Below are 15,776 nucleotides of genomic sequence, written 5' to 3'. Positions count from 1 at the left end.
CCTGGGAAGATGTCAAACACCCATTTTCATTGTATTTAGTCACCCAGGTGGGGAGCCAGCCCGAAAGGAACAGCGGAAGGAGTTTCCTGGACTGTGCTGTCGCTCACCGGCTCGCACCAATCACCATGCAGCTCGCTCTTGGGCCCGCCTCTTCAGGGGCGTGTCCCCAGTGAGTGATAGACGGAGCTGCCCGGCCCTGCTCAGCCCAGCCCACGTTGCTGCTTAGATTGAAATGCAGAGCTCAAGCCTCTTTCATCGGGGCACAGACTTCCTTTTACTCCTTCCTTTTGCACTCTTGCCTCCTCCACCCGGGAAGAAGCGGAGGCATCGGCGGCCCGGGGTAGCAACAGGCTGGGCCACTGAGGCCGCGCGAAAAGTTTCCTTCTGGCAGTGCGGAGCTGGGGCCGGGTTGGTGTACTGCTCGGAGCAATGGGTGAGTGTCGGCGGGCGACTCTGTCAAAGCCGGGAAAGGAGGGAGGGAGAGAGCAGGCGAGGGAGGGAGGGAGCGCAAGGCGCGCGCCACTAAGCGTTCACACTCTCCTTATTGACTTTGCTCGTGTTCCTACAAGTTGTATGAACACGCTAAGGGTCAGTGGCGCATAGCAGTTCAATCTGAATGCAGGCTACTGGGTTGCTGCTGATGCCATTTTCTGATTTTAAGAGAAGGGGGCTGTGCCATCCACGAGCACCGCAGCCTCGGTAGCAAACCAAGTTTTGTTTCACACACACACAAACACACACACACTCGCGCACACACACACACTCACACTCCCCTCTATTTTCCCCTAGACTTTGGCTGCGCGGGTCTTCAGGCGGGCGCTGGGACCCGGGTGGGTGGGAAGGGGGAGCAGCCCAAGGACTTTAGTGCGCAGCAGGCGAGAAGGAGTGTGATCAGGCGTCAGGACCTATTTCCCCGCCTGCGCCGGACACTTTGGAACACTCAGAACCGCCCTGCTTCTCACCACTTCACTTGCCTGTAGCGGCCTCTCGCACCTCAGGAATGAGGGAGGGGGTCTAACTGGACTTTGGCGCTTTGGGGCCCTACGGCTATGTTCCGGAACCGTATGGTTTGGGGACAGCCCCAGTCGTTGTTTTGGGGCGGATGCGTTCTCTCTGCCTCCGGACGCGCACTGAGGCCGAGTGGCAGGCAGCTGTCCCAAGCGGCGGGTGCGCGTCCCCGCGCGCTGTGTGTTTGTGTTGCAGAGCCAGCCTTCGGGGAGGTGAACCAGCTGGGAGGTGTGTTCGTGAACGGGAGGCCCCTGCCCAACGCCATCCGGCTTCGCATCGTGGAACTGGCCCAACTGGGCATCCGACCGTGTGACATCAGCCGCCAGCTACGGGTCTCGCACGGCTGCGTCAGCAAGATCCTGGCGCGGTACAACGAAACGGGTTCGATCTTGCCAGGAGCCATCGGGGGCAGCAAGCCCCGGGTCACCACCCCCACAGTGGTGAAGCACATCCGGACCTACAAGCAGAGGGACCCTGGCATCTTCGCCTGGGAGATCCGGGACCGCCTGCTGGCGGACGGCGTGTGCGACAAGTACAATGTGCCCTCAGTGAGCTCCATCAGCCGCATTCTGCGCAACAAGATCGGCAACTTGGCCCAGCAGGGTCATTACGACTCATACAAGCAGCACCAGCCGGCGCCGCAGCCAGCGTTGCCCTACAACCACATCTACTCGTACCCCAGCCCCATCACGGCGGCGGCCGCCAAGGTGCCCACGCCACCCGGTGTGCCCGCCATCCCCGGGTCGGTGGCCATGCCGCGCACCTGGCCCTCCTCGCACTCGGTCACTGACATCCTGGGGATCCGCTCCATCACCGATCAAGGTAGGGCCCGACGCTGGGCGCGTGGATGTGCGAGCCTGTCCGCGCACCCCCGCGGAGTTCTCAGTATCTGCGGCCTCCGGCCCGCGTCTATCCAGCCACCTGAGGCTTTTTCCTTTGGAAACGTAAGGAGTCTTCCCAGGGGGTGTCCTGATCTCATTAACTTGAAACTCCTGCCCCTCGTTTCCTTGCCACACACAGTCTCCTGCCTCATCTCAAACTACCAGACCCATAACATCCCCCCACTCCCAACACATGGTTCGCATTTTCCACCCTCCCCCGCCTCTCGCGCAGCAGCAGCCTCGGGCCGCTCGCGCGTTCCGAGAGCGCGGCCGCCGGACTTGGGGCGCAGCCCGGGAGGCCCGAGCCTGCGTGGGGCTGCCGGCTGCAGACGCCGCTGCGGGCAGCTCGCTTGGGGATCAGATGCGGCCGCGCCGAGTACGGCACGCTGTGGAAATTGTAGTATTCTTCTCGGATTCTGGCAATCAGGCCAAATTTGCTCAGGCAGGAAGTTCAAATGTCACCTAATTGGTTTCATTCTTATGCTTCAGTTCATTTTCCTCGGAAACCGAGGTCCCAAAGTTACTACTAGTAACTTGCCTGTAACTCATTCCCGGACCAATTCACGGATTCATATTCATTCTCCTTGTCTCTTCCCTCCCCACTCGTTCTCTCGCCCTCGCTCGCTCTCCCTTCCTCTCGACCTCCTCAAAATTCACGCTTTACCTTAATAGATTTCACTATGTATTTCTTAGGAAGGGAAGTGGCACCTACTGCGGTGATGAAGACAAAATTTATGGCGAGTCCATGCCGTCTTCTCTACTGTTCTTTCCTGTTTCCCCTGAGCCTGCCGCTTTCCTTTGGGATCCTTGAGTCCCCCAGAATGCGCGTGGACGTCTGTCTAGTTCCCGCAGGTTTTCAGAGGTGCCACCCCATGTTCCTTTCCTTTCTCACCCCTGACCTTGCCTTGTCGCGAGCGTCTTTTCTGCGTTGTCAGAACTCTTTCCCCGACCCTCCTGCCCAGTCCGGCTTCCGCAGGAGACCTGAGTTTGTTTTCTTTTACTGGGTTGTCAGAAAAAAAAAAAAAAAGGCGTTAACTTCTTTTCTTGGTAGGGAAAAAAGAAAGTCTAAATGCCTCAGATGCAGAATTTAAATAATACATATTTTATTTTCTTAATTTTTCAGCCTAAAGTTTAAAAGAGTGCAGAGAAAAAATTAAATAGGAAAGAAGGAAATAGTTCTTTTAATTATTTCCTGCCTTTCTTGGTTGCCACCACATTGGCACAATTATCTTTTTAAGTAATTAAAGCAGGGCCCTGATTTCTCATCTTCTTGTTGTCTGACTGCAAATTTACAAGAGCTAGTTTTGTCTTATTCCAGCTAGTTGGAGCTTTAGTTGGAGAGAGTTTGCCCTTGATTTATAGGATAAACTGACCTCACTGACATTTAAAGGAAGCCCCTGTTCATGGGAAAGTGTGAGATCAGCAGAAATGGGGACTCACAGGGGGATCTCAATTTCTTAAGATAACTTCAGGCTTGTGCCCACCGACTGCCTTTTGTCTGGGAAGGCAAAGAGAGACAGGCAGTTCTGGACCAAAACATGGTTTCCTGGTGCAAATGGGAATCAATCTAATTCTAGGGGGTGTGGGGGAAGATATAGTGAAAAAAGGCTGACAGAATTGAAAAAACTTCTCTTGCCTAGGGATCCTACAATCATACCAAATGTCACTTGGGAAACTATTGGATTAGGGAGAGGAGCAACTCTTCATTGTAGATGTTGATTCTGGATGCCAGCTTTAAACAACCTGATTTTTAGACAACCACAGATTTCTGACAAATCTGTGAATATAAAATGATTGTTTTGTAGAAATGTCAGATGGAAGTGTTTAAAATCATGTTATAGTGGCTTTGTCAAACTTTGTTCCTCCACCCATAGTACCCAAAGACAAAAATATGTTGTCTTCAAATATCTCCTCTTTGAAATTATTCAAATATTTCCTCTTTGAAAATCACACTTGGTCACTGAAAAATGACAATGACTCAATATGCACAGCCCTAGGTATATTGTGGTAATCACTTTATGTCATAAAATTTTTTGCATCTCCATCAAGAACAGAAAGGATAACTGATGGCTTTACTCCTTTTCTTAATATTTAATTCTACTTTCATTTTCTTAACATTTTATTTCATTTTCTCTTTCTTGTATATATTTTTTTAAAAGCCCCTATAACCCCGCACTGTGGCATAGATAGTGTTAATTGCAGGATTTACTTTTTGAGTCATATGTACATAACATCACATATTTAATGTGTAGAGCTAGGGTATCAGGCTAGTCTTCTGCACACAAAGCAGAAATCTATGCACGTATATTTTGCATGTGTATTGTGGGCATCATGTAGTTATTTGTTTGCAAAAGACTTGTCTTTTGTTCTAACTATTGACATATGCACTACCAGATCCCCACAGCACTGTGAGCACTTTTCTGCATGTCTATGAGCACCAGCATAGGCACCCTTAGGTCAGGACTTCGCTTTCTTTTTGGCCAGCCCTAGTCCCAGATCTTTGTCAACCCCGAGTAGGCCTTGGGTTAGATTGAAGAGGTGGAGAATGGTGCATCCAGCCTCAGGGGCTCTTTCCCTGATTTGAGTTTCTTCCACTTATTTCCTGGGAGAGTGAAGAGGGGAGGAGGGAAATCAAAAGCTGGTTGAAAAAGAAAAAAATATATATATCTTCCTTCAGGCGTGGGTGAGAGAACTTGGAGAGGCCTATTCTCTGGCAAGTAAAACTTCTCCAGGCTCTGGGCTGGATGCGGAGGAGGCCGCGGCTGGGCCCAGAACCCTTGGGAGGCCTAGGGCAGGCTGCCGACCCGAGGTCGGAGCCCTGGTGCTTTCTAGTCGCGGAGCGGGTCCCCTCTCAGGAGGGGGACGAGCGGGTTGGGCCTCCAGCCTGACACCTTCTCCTCCTCCCCAGCAGTGAGCGACAGCTCCCCCTACCACAGCCCCAAGGTGGAGGAGTGGAGCAGCCTGGGCCGCAACAACTTCCCCGCCGCTGCCCCGCACGCAGTGAACGGGCTGGAGAAGGGAGCCTTGGAGCAGGAAGCCAAGTACGGTCAGGTGAGGAGGCGAGGGGCAGGCCAGGTGGGCCGCGTGGCGGCGGGGGTTTTGGCGAGGGCGTACCCAGATCCCTTTCAGAGCCTGGACCCACTGCTGCCACTACTGGGATCCCCGGGGGACGGGGGCGGAACGGAGGCCCCGGGCTTCCGAGCGGAGCGCGGAGTTGAGGCCTTGACAGCCGCCAGGGTCCTGGAGCGCTCGCCAGGGCGCACCGGGATTGGGGTTCCAGCTAGACCGTGGGGAAGCGCCACCAGGCCTGTTTGGCCTCTGGAGGCTTGGGAAGGCCGTGCCTGAAGCCCTTCCCGCTGCTCGCACTGGGGCTAGGGCTAATCAAAGGGGCTCCCCAAATTCCAGCGAGCAGCCGTGGGTCTCTGAGCCGCGCCTCCACGCCCACGAGGCGCACGCCCAGGCCGCGGCCCTGCGGTACCACGGCTGCCCGGTCCCCGCGCTCGGGCACTGCCCCTACGGTGGCTCTCGGAACAAACAAGCGTGGCTTGTCCTGCGAAGAGGGGCAACCAGATAAACGTAATAAAGTTACCATTTCCCGATTAAAGGTCACATCGTAATCTCCCAAGGGAGGTTAGTGAGAAAACCTCAAATTATACGGCCTGGCTGCGGACCGTTTAATTTTTTTCCCTCTGACCCTCCCCCAACTCTCCAAAAGAAAATTTAGAACTCTCGTGTTTTTTTTTTCCCCCTGAGAAAAGCTAAGCAACCACCACAACAAAAGCCTGAGTTTTGAGTCTAAATTCATCACCACGCTGGAGTCAAGAGTTCAAAACTCTCAAAAACTGGACCTTAAGGCAGCGTAAGGTTTTCCTAAACAGACCTGGGTAGGTTTGCAAATTTCTTAATCCCAAACTCCAATTCCAAAGCCTCAAACTACTCAGTTTTCGTTGTATTATTTTGAAGTCTTAATACTTTTAATATGTTCTTATCTGGCAAACCAGCTTTTAAAATTAAATGGAATTTGTTCCTCTTATGTTCAGTTGGGAAAAAAAGTATTCGTTATTTTCTCTAACAAATCTCATTTCTACTTCCTCTTCCCTCTCTGATTTTGTTGAAGCAGAGTCAGAATACTATTAGGAGCTCCTCCCATGGCAAATATCACAGAAAATAGCAGCAAGGAAAGGGAGACCTTTTCCTTAGTGTCTTTCTACTGTAAAGAATGCCAATGAGAAATTATAAGAAAGTTTGTCATTTTCTTTTACAAAAGGGCCTGCTCTTAATTGGTAATTTGCAAAGAAAAGGCAGTACAGTACAATGGTTAGGAGTTCTGTTCTCTGGCACCACCGCTTCTTAAGCAAGTTATTTAATTTTTTAAAAAACGTTTCCATTTCTTCATCTTTAAAATGGGGAAATGCTATCTCCAACCTCAAGAGATAATGTCAATGAGATAATGCAACCATATGGCATATAGTAAAGTATTCATTAAATATTACCTGTGGTTATAAATGGCAGTTAGATAATGACTTTTAAAAGCAAGCAATATTTATCAGAATATACTTTGCTCAGAGAGCCCATAGTCAAAAAGCTTCGAGGCATTTTTTTTACAAATAACAGAAAGAGTGTATATAAAGCACCTAGCATAGTAGCAAGCATTTAATAGGTGGTCACTACTTCTTATTAGGTCAGCATTTCTTGGAATAACATTGTGAAGAGTTGAAAAATAGTATCTAATTCCCACATGTAGTTGATGAACCCTATTTATATATAAAGCAGTCTCATAATCCAAAAAACCTTTATAATTATTTTTATTTTTACTCCCTTGAATTATAGATCCAACATTTAAACTTGTTTAGAAATGGTTAATTTATAAGGCACTTCAACACTAACCCAACAATCATTTAAACTAAAAATTTTAAACACAGTTTCAAATAATCTATTCTATATATTCTGATCATTAAAAATGGGTTACATTTTATATACTGAATATTAAATCACTAAATTATCAGATTTATAAAACCCTGTAACTTAAAAAGTGGCCAAATAAATATTACTTGAAATACTTACAAGAGCAAGTCATTTTTTTTCAGAATAAAAAGATGTTTATATCAAAATTGCATTTGAAAAGTTGACTACAATATGCTAATCTTCTGCATTGCCAGGTAGTTAGAGAATTCAAATGATGTGAAATTTCAAAACCTGAAAATTTCTAAGCAGAATGTAAATCAGTGGTTACTCTATTATGATTATCAAAATAGTGCTTAGCGCTGAAGATGTGCTAAGTAGGCACATAAACTTAGGCTGTGCCATTTTTCTAAGCAGTTTTGGACTTTAGACATTGATTTTGTTGAAGGTTAAAATTATATATTAATAGTTGTTTATAAACATGCAAAGGTAAAGTGTTATCTATATGTGTGCATTTCTTCTACTGATATTAAAAGGGCAGATTTATTTTTAAAAGTTATTTTTCAAAATGTTATCAGCATATTTCAACCAAAATATAAACTCTGGTAACATTTTTTTCCCCTCTGTTTATATTATGGACAAAACTTGAAAGTTTTTGGTCAAAAAAAGCTAAAATATTTTGCCTATAATACTTTCAGGGTGTTTACCATTGTTATTAAATGGTGTAATATTATATGATAACAGTTTCATTTTAGTATATAAAGGAGGAAACTGAGAATTCAGAATCATAGGGCTTAGAGCATATTTTTCCAGAAGACACCTGTAAGATTACCAAAGGGCTGATTATAGATACTACTGATTACCATAGAGTTTCTATTTCCAGCTTAAACTGCAAAGAAGGATGCCTGATTCCTAGGATTCCTAGTAATTGAAACTGTATACTCATTTCTGCTATATACATACCTATCTTTTGTTTTGGAAAAATTAGTTTAGAATATTCAAACTTATACACATTAATGTCACATTGTAATTAATATTTTATAGTGCCATTCAGAATTCCTTATTGTCTATCTCTGCAGATACAATATTTATTTATTTTGGCTTTTTTCACCCGCATTTAATATTGGGCTAGAAATCTTTAATCTAATTCTCAGTGGCAACAATGTTTTCTGGTTTCTAATGGCTGATTCTCTTCTGTTAAAAGCATAAAACCTCTATTGACTACAACTGAATGGCAAAAGAGTACTGTATATAGAGAATCATAGAGGTTGGACTATATCTGGCCTTTTACATGGTACTTAGTGAATTAATGCCTCATTTTATTCAAATAGCTTATAAATAATTATATACTTCTTGAAAATTTTTCTACAAATGGGCATACTTTCTCAGAAAAGAACATATTGCATATCTGGTACTCTGATTAAAGTAATCTGACTTGTAGATTTATAAGCTTTGAGCATCTTCATTTTGGGGTTGAATATGTTAATGCACATAGCAAGTTCAAAGTGACATTGGCTACAAATTGAGAGATGTCAGAAATAGAGAATAGTCTATAAATACTTTTTTAAAGTTCGTGATTAAGTTCTAAAAATAGTTGAATTTAAAGATATAACAATCTGAAATTCTTACGAAGCTTTCATTCATACATTGTATATGAAATGAAGATGGTATTTCAGAATCCTGAATATAATTTTCTAGTGCATTGTTTCAAAAACTGGCTGTCCTTGCAGACATACTGTTTTCATGAGGATATAAATGAAGTTGTACTAAATTTTTCGTCATATCAGATCAATTTTTATTACATAATTTATAATAGAGAATGAAATCTTAGGCAAATGCCAAGTCTTTGAAATTCATAATTTTATCTGTTATGAAAAACATCCTTTGACCTGGTTATCTTTTAAGCAGTAGTATTTTAAAACAAAATTAATGATTATGTATCAGTAAGATACATATGTACCATCAGTATGATACATCAGTATGATACATACATCATCAGTATGGTACATCAGTATGATACATCAGTATGATACATTATGTATCAGTAAGATATCATATAAAATAGCAGAAAATGTAATTTAAAATTTTTCAAGGCTACATCAATTTTAATAGCATTTTGGAAAATTACAAATTTAGAAAACTTTTTAAATAGCAGCTTTTCACTACCTAGGGACATTTAGATCTATAATATGATAACTAATCATAGTTAATATTCTTTCAGATGAATTTTGAAGCCATATTTATAACAATCATTTCATTCTATCACATTTGTTTTACTAGGTCATTGAATTAAGCAGGGAAGAATGGCAGTCAAAGAAATGATTTTGTCAAAAAAGAGAAAATCTTGTTTATTTTTAGATCTACAACTTTTTCCTACTTATGATATCAAGGTTGAAATTCTAGGTGAAGCACATCTCTATTTGTGGCTAAACCTACTTTATCATAAAGCCAGGGTAAACTTACTTAATTATAAGGCGAGGACCACGTAGAATTGATAAGTGGATGATAGACTGTGGGTATAGGACCTGGCACTGTTATTTGCATTTTCTTCAAGAGAGAAAATGTTGAGTAGACAATTCCCAGAATTTGAAATATAAATAATCCGTAAGCTCTAATTGCCAGACAGTTGTCATACTAGGTTTTTCCGTGTGTGCATGTGTGTTTGTGTGTGTGTGTGTGTGTGTGTGTGTGTGTGTGGTCCCAGGGGTTTGGATACTAATGTATTTTTATTTTCTTGTTTGGTGGTCGGGTGCACAAATGGAACAACCATAAATCAAATAATGAAATGGCTAGGCTAGAACTTTTATTTACTTTTTTCAAGATTTTTATTCATTTTGCTTATTTAAAGTATAATGCATGTTCTGTGATAAAGGGTGCCTAGCTTTTTTTTTGTTTCTAATGGAAGAGTATCACATTTGTTTTTGCATACACAAACCTATACTAACTTAAATATACAAATGGTTATGAAGTCCTTGTGATGTACCCAGTTTTGTGGGGATACAAAATGAGTAAGGCAAGTCCCTGTCCTCAGTTTACAATCTTGTCGTTTAGCAATACAGCATCTCAACATATTCACTGAAGTTATTTTTTAAAAACTGATAAATCTGTATTTCTAACATTTTATAATAAGTAAAATGAAAACTTATACTTTCATTCTTCTTGTGATAACTTTAACCAGAACTACAGTGCATCTTATATATTTTTCTAGATTATTTGTTTTAATGTCTAAATTCTTTCTAGAAATATTCAATAAAGCAAGTAACTTATTTTTTCTGGGATATGCAACTTTATTTTGTTTTGTATTTGTAAATCTCATTCTCAAAATTAGGTAGAGAATAGTTTGCTATAGGGAGGACTCTTGTACAGTTTGTTCAAAGGAAAGAATTCATGTGGCTTTCATGGAAGATTCACATGAAAAAGGAGTTGATGGGTTGAAGTCTTATTTATGGAATCTTTAGGTAAAGTCATTTTCAAAAATGAGATTTCCATTACATGCCCATTGCTGGGGTTTCATTTGGAAAATTTGTTTACTCTTCCCTGGGGATTCCATATGTTGGTTGATTTATAAATCATATTTACAATCCAATTAAATAGAGTAATTTAGCATGTTTGCTCCCACTATATTTATAGTGTACATTTGGTAGTCTCTACTCAGCCTAACTAGCTTTTCAGATTAATTACATGCCCTTCACTGAAAACATTAAACAGATTTGGGACGTTTAAGTCATGTACTCTTTTACTGGAAAGAATAAACAAACATCAATGCTACCTGTAGTTGTTTTCCTTTGCGGCGGAAAATTTTACTCTTTCAGTGATTGCTTCATAAATAACAATTACTTTACCCAGTAGAGATTTATATCTTTTACTAATGTCATGTTTCAAAATTAATAGTGAGAAAATTGATGTGTTTATTGAGTCACTAAAATGAACGAATAATGAATGTGTCAGGAGGCAGGTACATTTTAAAGCACATTTGTTCTCTCATCTAGTTTGCTCCTTTTTTCCTAAATTTCTAAATCTGAACTTTAAAAGTAAAAATTAAAATTAAATCAAAACTCCCTCCCACTACAATCTAAGTCATAATTTAACCCGAGGGAAAGCTAAGAGCTATTTTTACACTGTTAAAGATTAAAGATTTCTATTTTTTTTTAATCAAGCAAACACTTTAGCCTCTCCCTGTCTTTTTCTACAAGATGAAGTCAACCCTCTCTGAGCTTCTCTTAGTCTTACTGTTTCTTTCTGCAGCACAAAGGGGGTTACATCACTAAAATGTTACTAAATAAATATTGTGGATTTCAGAGAACTTTGAAATATTTAACACTTAGTATGAATAATGACATACAGCAAGTTTGTCCCTTAAGCATGAGAATTGGACACATATGGAAAAAAATTAGTCATTTTTTTTTTACTCTTGAAAAATGAATGTAGTCATGGAATAAGCAAGGGACTAGTGGTAATATAGACCTAACCCAATATTCTGCCTCCCCCCTAAATTTCAGGAGCATTATCTAAGATGAGAACCCAATCTAACATGGTTTTTGAGAGCCATATTCCAGGAGAAACATCTCTGGGCAAAAAGAAGTAGGTCCATGTAAAAAGGTTGTAGATTTGCAACAAAACAGCTAAAGAGCCTTAGATAAGGGGGGCACATCAGGCAACAATATTTCCAAGGGTATGGGTGTAAGAAGGAGAAAGGGAAGATGACAAAGCAAGAGTTTCCGAGAGAAGTGTAATTTTTGATTGATAAAATACACACACAAAAAGAATGGGTAGCTGTGATGGACAATAGAACTCAACAACAAATTTTCCAACTAGAACATTGTTTCTGTCATGTAAAATATTAAATCTTTTAACTTTATATCCTTGTAAAAATGTTGGGAAAGAGTTTTTATTATTTATTTTAAAAGTAATTTTAAGCTTAGCCTTCTTATTTCGTTATTCTTGGTGCTCATTGGCATCAATAGTATAAAATATTAATTAACACTGGGATGGAAGAGTCTGAAAACAGATATAAACACCTTTCATAATCGAATTGGAATGATTCTTTTCCAAACTAATTTCTCAAAGATTACTGGGAAAAGTCTGCATAAAAATGATTAGAACTATAATCTCTATGCAACACTAGGTTTTTTTCCCCTGCAATTTGATAGTTCTTCATCGTGACACTCATCTTCTGAGAGCCTTAAAGTGTGTTTCCTTTGAGAGGTAATTAGCCATTTTCAAAAAGGGAAAAAAAGGATATTTTTTAAGAAGCTAAGAAGCAGATGAGGATCCAATAATGAAAATTGGGTTCTAGAAGATGAAAGAATCTTTTACTAGATGTTATCTCAAAAGATGCTCTAGTTTGAGATTAAATTGTGTCCATCTTAACTGTCCAAGAAAAACAGGATGACGTGCTTCAGAGGACCCTGTGTCAGACAGGGTGATAAATTCTTTTAACACATGGCCATCGACTTGCCAATTGGCCTAGAGTAAATGACTAAATCCTTTCATCTGTATCCTTGTATAGAAAGAGGATAAGATTTCATTTATAGTCAACAGTGGTGTACAATAGTATTTTTGTTAAAATACAGCATCATTTTTTGGGACTCTTAAAATAGATTTTAATTTCAAGTGAACATCATGTTGTATCCATGATACATTATCTTGTAATTAACTCCAATACTTTATAATGAGCTACAATTTCATTAATCCTCATTAGTCAGTGAAATATGTTGGATATTTCTTGTTGCCTAGGACATAGGATATACTCAAGAAACTTTAGTTTTCTTTTTCCTTCCCTAGTTTTCAAAGAACAGACAGACAGTACATGAGGTATGTGTTCTTACTGACTAAAGACACAAGGTTAACCCTTCTAATTAATTTATTTTGTCAGGAATTCATGAGCAATGTTAAATCACATCCACGTATATTTCTACTTCATATATATATATATATATATATATATATATATATACACATACATACACACACACATGCACTCTGCAATGAGAAAATAGTTTTTGAGACCCCACCATTACATTGTCATAGATGTGGAGTAAGAATAATAACCAAATCAATTAGAAAATAATTTCTGTGTTGCAATTGAATTGAAAAAGTGTCTAATTAATATATGTCTGATTAAGTTAATTCTAAGATTAGTTTTTCCTAATAAAATTCTAGTATTTACATGATTATTTTCACTAGAAAATATGTTGATATGTTAGTTCATTCACATCACTACCAGGAGATAGGATCTATTCTCTATTTCTAATAGTATAAAAACTGAAGGGAAAAAATTAAGCTACTTGAATAAGGATGCCCAGGGGTTCATGCCAGAATCAGGATTAGAAATCAGGGTGTTTTTGATGTTGTTAATAGTAACGATACCAACAATAATTTATTGGATGCCAAGAGAGCACTGGTTTCTAGGCAGGTTTGCCTGCCAGGGCTGCTGCTTTTTGTTTGCAAACAAAGATCTTACATCTAAATTCATTTCAAGAGATTTATCCACGTGCCTCTTAAAAACTCACATCACAAGGCCCCACAACTTTGCAAGTAAATTTTCCTATTTCAAAACTATGCATATGCAGTGCTTTTATATTTGGATAGACAGTTTGCTTTCTGATAAGAGAGCTCTAGAAAAAATACCCCCAGTCTTCCTTAAAAACTCTTACAAGACAAAGTGCCTAATTTTGCATGTCCTTTGTATAACAGGCATTTTCAGTATGATGTCTTAAAATATGGCCCATGTTCTATTTAACAAAGGTTGTGCTTATTTTGAGTTTCTAACATGACAGCCCTCACTCTGTGCCCTTCTTTACTGAAAATGAAAGCTACACCAAACAGGCCCGTCACAAATGCCTCCACAAAAGAGCCAAACAAAACCCAAGTACTGGGAAGGTTGACAAAGGCAATGTGGACAGCTGAACAGATTCTAAGAGTATTTAGTCACCATTAATTCTTTCCTCACCCCACACCTCCTTCCTATACTTTCAAATAGCAAAAGCAAATACTGTGCATTTTCTGGTTGTAGCTTCCTCAAAACTTCTGTTGAAAAAATATCTTGCCTTTTGTCCTTACGTTTAAGTAGCAAGACTGGGAATGCCTTTAGAATATAATGAAGTTCAAAAGATTTTTAAAAATCAGAAAGTAGAGTCAGAACATTGTTAGCTTACTCAGACTTACTTTCTGCTTCTTTCTAAGAACCTGTGAAATGTCCACTACTGTAATGCAATTACTGTTCACCTCTTCTCTTTTCCTACTCCTCTCAGGCACCAAATGGTCTCCCAGCTGTGAGCAGCTTTGTGTCAGCATCCAGCATGGCTCCTTACCCTACTCCAGCCCAAGTGTCGCCTTACATGACCTACAGCGCTGCTCCTTCTGGTTATGTTGCAGGACATGGGTGGCAACATGCCGGTGGCACCCCACTGTCCCCCCACAACTGTGACATTCCTGCGTCGCTGGCGTTCAAGGGAATGCAGGCAGCCAGAGAAGGTAGTCATTCTGTCACGGCCTCCGCACTCTGATGGGAAATTCCGTCTGCAGCAGCTTCACCCGGGTCTCCCCGTCAACACCCTCCCCCACCAGGCCTCACACCCCACCTCTCTTGCCCTCCAACCCTCCTGCCTCAAAAGCTGGCTTTTACGGACTCACATCCTTTGTGCTGATGACACTTAAATATTTCTTGCCATAACTTTTCTCTTGCAGAAAAACTGACATGACTTTAGGATTTAAAAACAAAAGCAACGTTAAGGATTGAATGAGACATTTGTGTTGCCACACACTGTCTTAACGTAGTGAAGAAACCTACACCCCTCAAAGGGCTTAAGGAACTTTGAAAACTAGTCTTTGGTAAAACCACATGTGTATATTTATTCTAAATCAACCTGAACTTTTGAAACGTGCAATTGTTGAGATTTTGCAAAATCAGTAAAGGAAAATACATACAGAAAAAAGCTATGCTACACCCTCTAATCAAATATGGTAACCAAGTAAGCCTTAATTATTATTAGAAAACCAATCAGTAATTGACTTGTTTGAGTGATCCTTTATTATTTTTAAGAGATGACCTATTTTGTTGAAAAATATGTGTAGAACCCAAGTGATATCTGAATTTAGCTCCTCCTGGTGTTTTGACTTGGTTCCAACTACAATGTTTATATTTTCTATTGGTTTGTAAATATGGACTCCGGATGGTGCATTTTTGTCTTCATTCCATAAGATATCCCTCTCCCTGCAAGCCCACCCCCTCTATATTTTTTTCTTTCTTTTTTGCAAAGGTGACTTTCTGGCAACGTCATTGTCTCTGTTTGGTGGTGGGCTGCTCGGGCTCCTGGACCTGGACTTGCCCCCAAAATTTGTGTGTGCAGTGAAGGCTTCAACATCTCATGAAGGACCCTTTCTGTCTACAGCAGAGGACACAAAAAACAGATAAAACAAGCCAGTCTCCTATTTTGTATCCTAATCAAACAACACACATGCCAAGCATATAAAGACAAGAGGGTGAAAAATATCTGAACAAGAAGGCTTTAAAGGAAGTCACTTAGAAACTTAAGTTTAATGTGAAATGTTTTGCAAAGACACTTAAAATGAACTTTTTGTTAAGAAAACCACTGTGAAACTAAATTGTACTGTTATTGTTGGCTTACCTGTGTGTTCAGCAATCTCAGCCCAAAATTGTGTTGTAATTTAAAGAAAATGGAAAATTCTGCTCTAATGAATGTAACAATGGCTTGCTGTGAAGTTTACATTGTTGTACAGAAGCATGTTTCACGTGTAGGTAAACTGGTGGTGGTATTAGAAATACAAATGCTATTTAATTTTAACAAATTCCCTTTATTCATTTCTGAAATTATAGGACACAGTTTAACTGATAAACCTTTCTAAACTGATTTATTTTTCACATTAATGTTAATAATAGAGCTATTGGGTATATGTGTGTGTGAGCGTGTGATTATGTGTTGTGTTTTAAAACAATTGATTTTCTTGGGCAAAATTCTATGG

The 15,776-nt window shown here is 40.6% G+C and overlaps 1 protein-coding gene across 3 annotated transcripts; it reads left to right on the top strand.

The window, feature by feature from the left end:
- The first annotated feature begins 208 nt into the window (after positions 1-208).
- Positions 209-15,246, top strand: PAX9 (paired box 9). 3 transcript variants are annotated; one of them, XM_076004087.1, is made up of 5 exons: positions 209-433; positions 1,204-1,830; positions 4,801-4,940; positions 14,045-14,267; positions 15,053-15,246. In XM_076004087.1, exons 1-5 carry the CDS (start codon positions 430-432, stop codon positions 15,205-15,207), a joined length of 1,149 nt encoding a protein of 382 aa, XP_075860202.1. In that variant the 5' UTR covers positions 209-429; the 3' UTR covers positions 15,208-15,246. The 3 variants fall into 3 exon arrangements, with proteins under 3 accessions (XP_075860202.1, XP_075860201.1, XP_012622494.2); XM_076004086.1 differs by having other exon boundaries at positions 4,798-4,940; XM_012767040.2 differs by having other exon boundaries at positions 14,045-15,181.
- The last annotated feature ends 530 nt before the right edge of the window (positions 15,247-15,776 follow it).

The sequence above is a fragment of the Microcebus murinus genome, chromosome 6 (assembly GCF_040939455.1).
Source record: "Microcebus murinus isolate Inina chromosome 6, M.murinus_Inina_mat1.0, whole genome shotgun sequence".
Lineage (NCBI taxonomy): Eukaryota > Metazoa > Chordata > Mammalia > Primates > Cheirogaleidae > Microcebus > Microcebus murinus.
The sequence above is the reverse complement of the archived record's forward strand: the minus strand, read 5'-3'. Positions and strand labels throughout refer to the sequence as shown.

What these genes read in the sequence shown, in the direction of transcription:
- PAX9 (XM_076004086.1), top strand. An exon ending in CCGCTCCATCACCGATCAAG is followed by an intron (nt 1,831 to 4,797) that starts GTAGGGCCCGAC and finishes CCTCCTCCCCAG; the next exon opens with CAGTGAGCGACAGCTCCCCC. An exon ending in AATGCAGGCAGCCAGAGAAG is followed by an intron (nt 14,268 to 15,052) that starts GTAGTCATTCTG and finishes TTTTTTGCAAAG; the next exon opens with GTGACTTTCTGGCAACGTCA.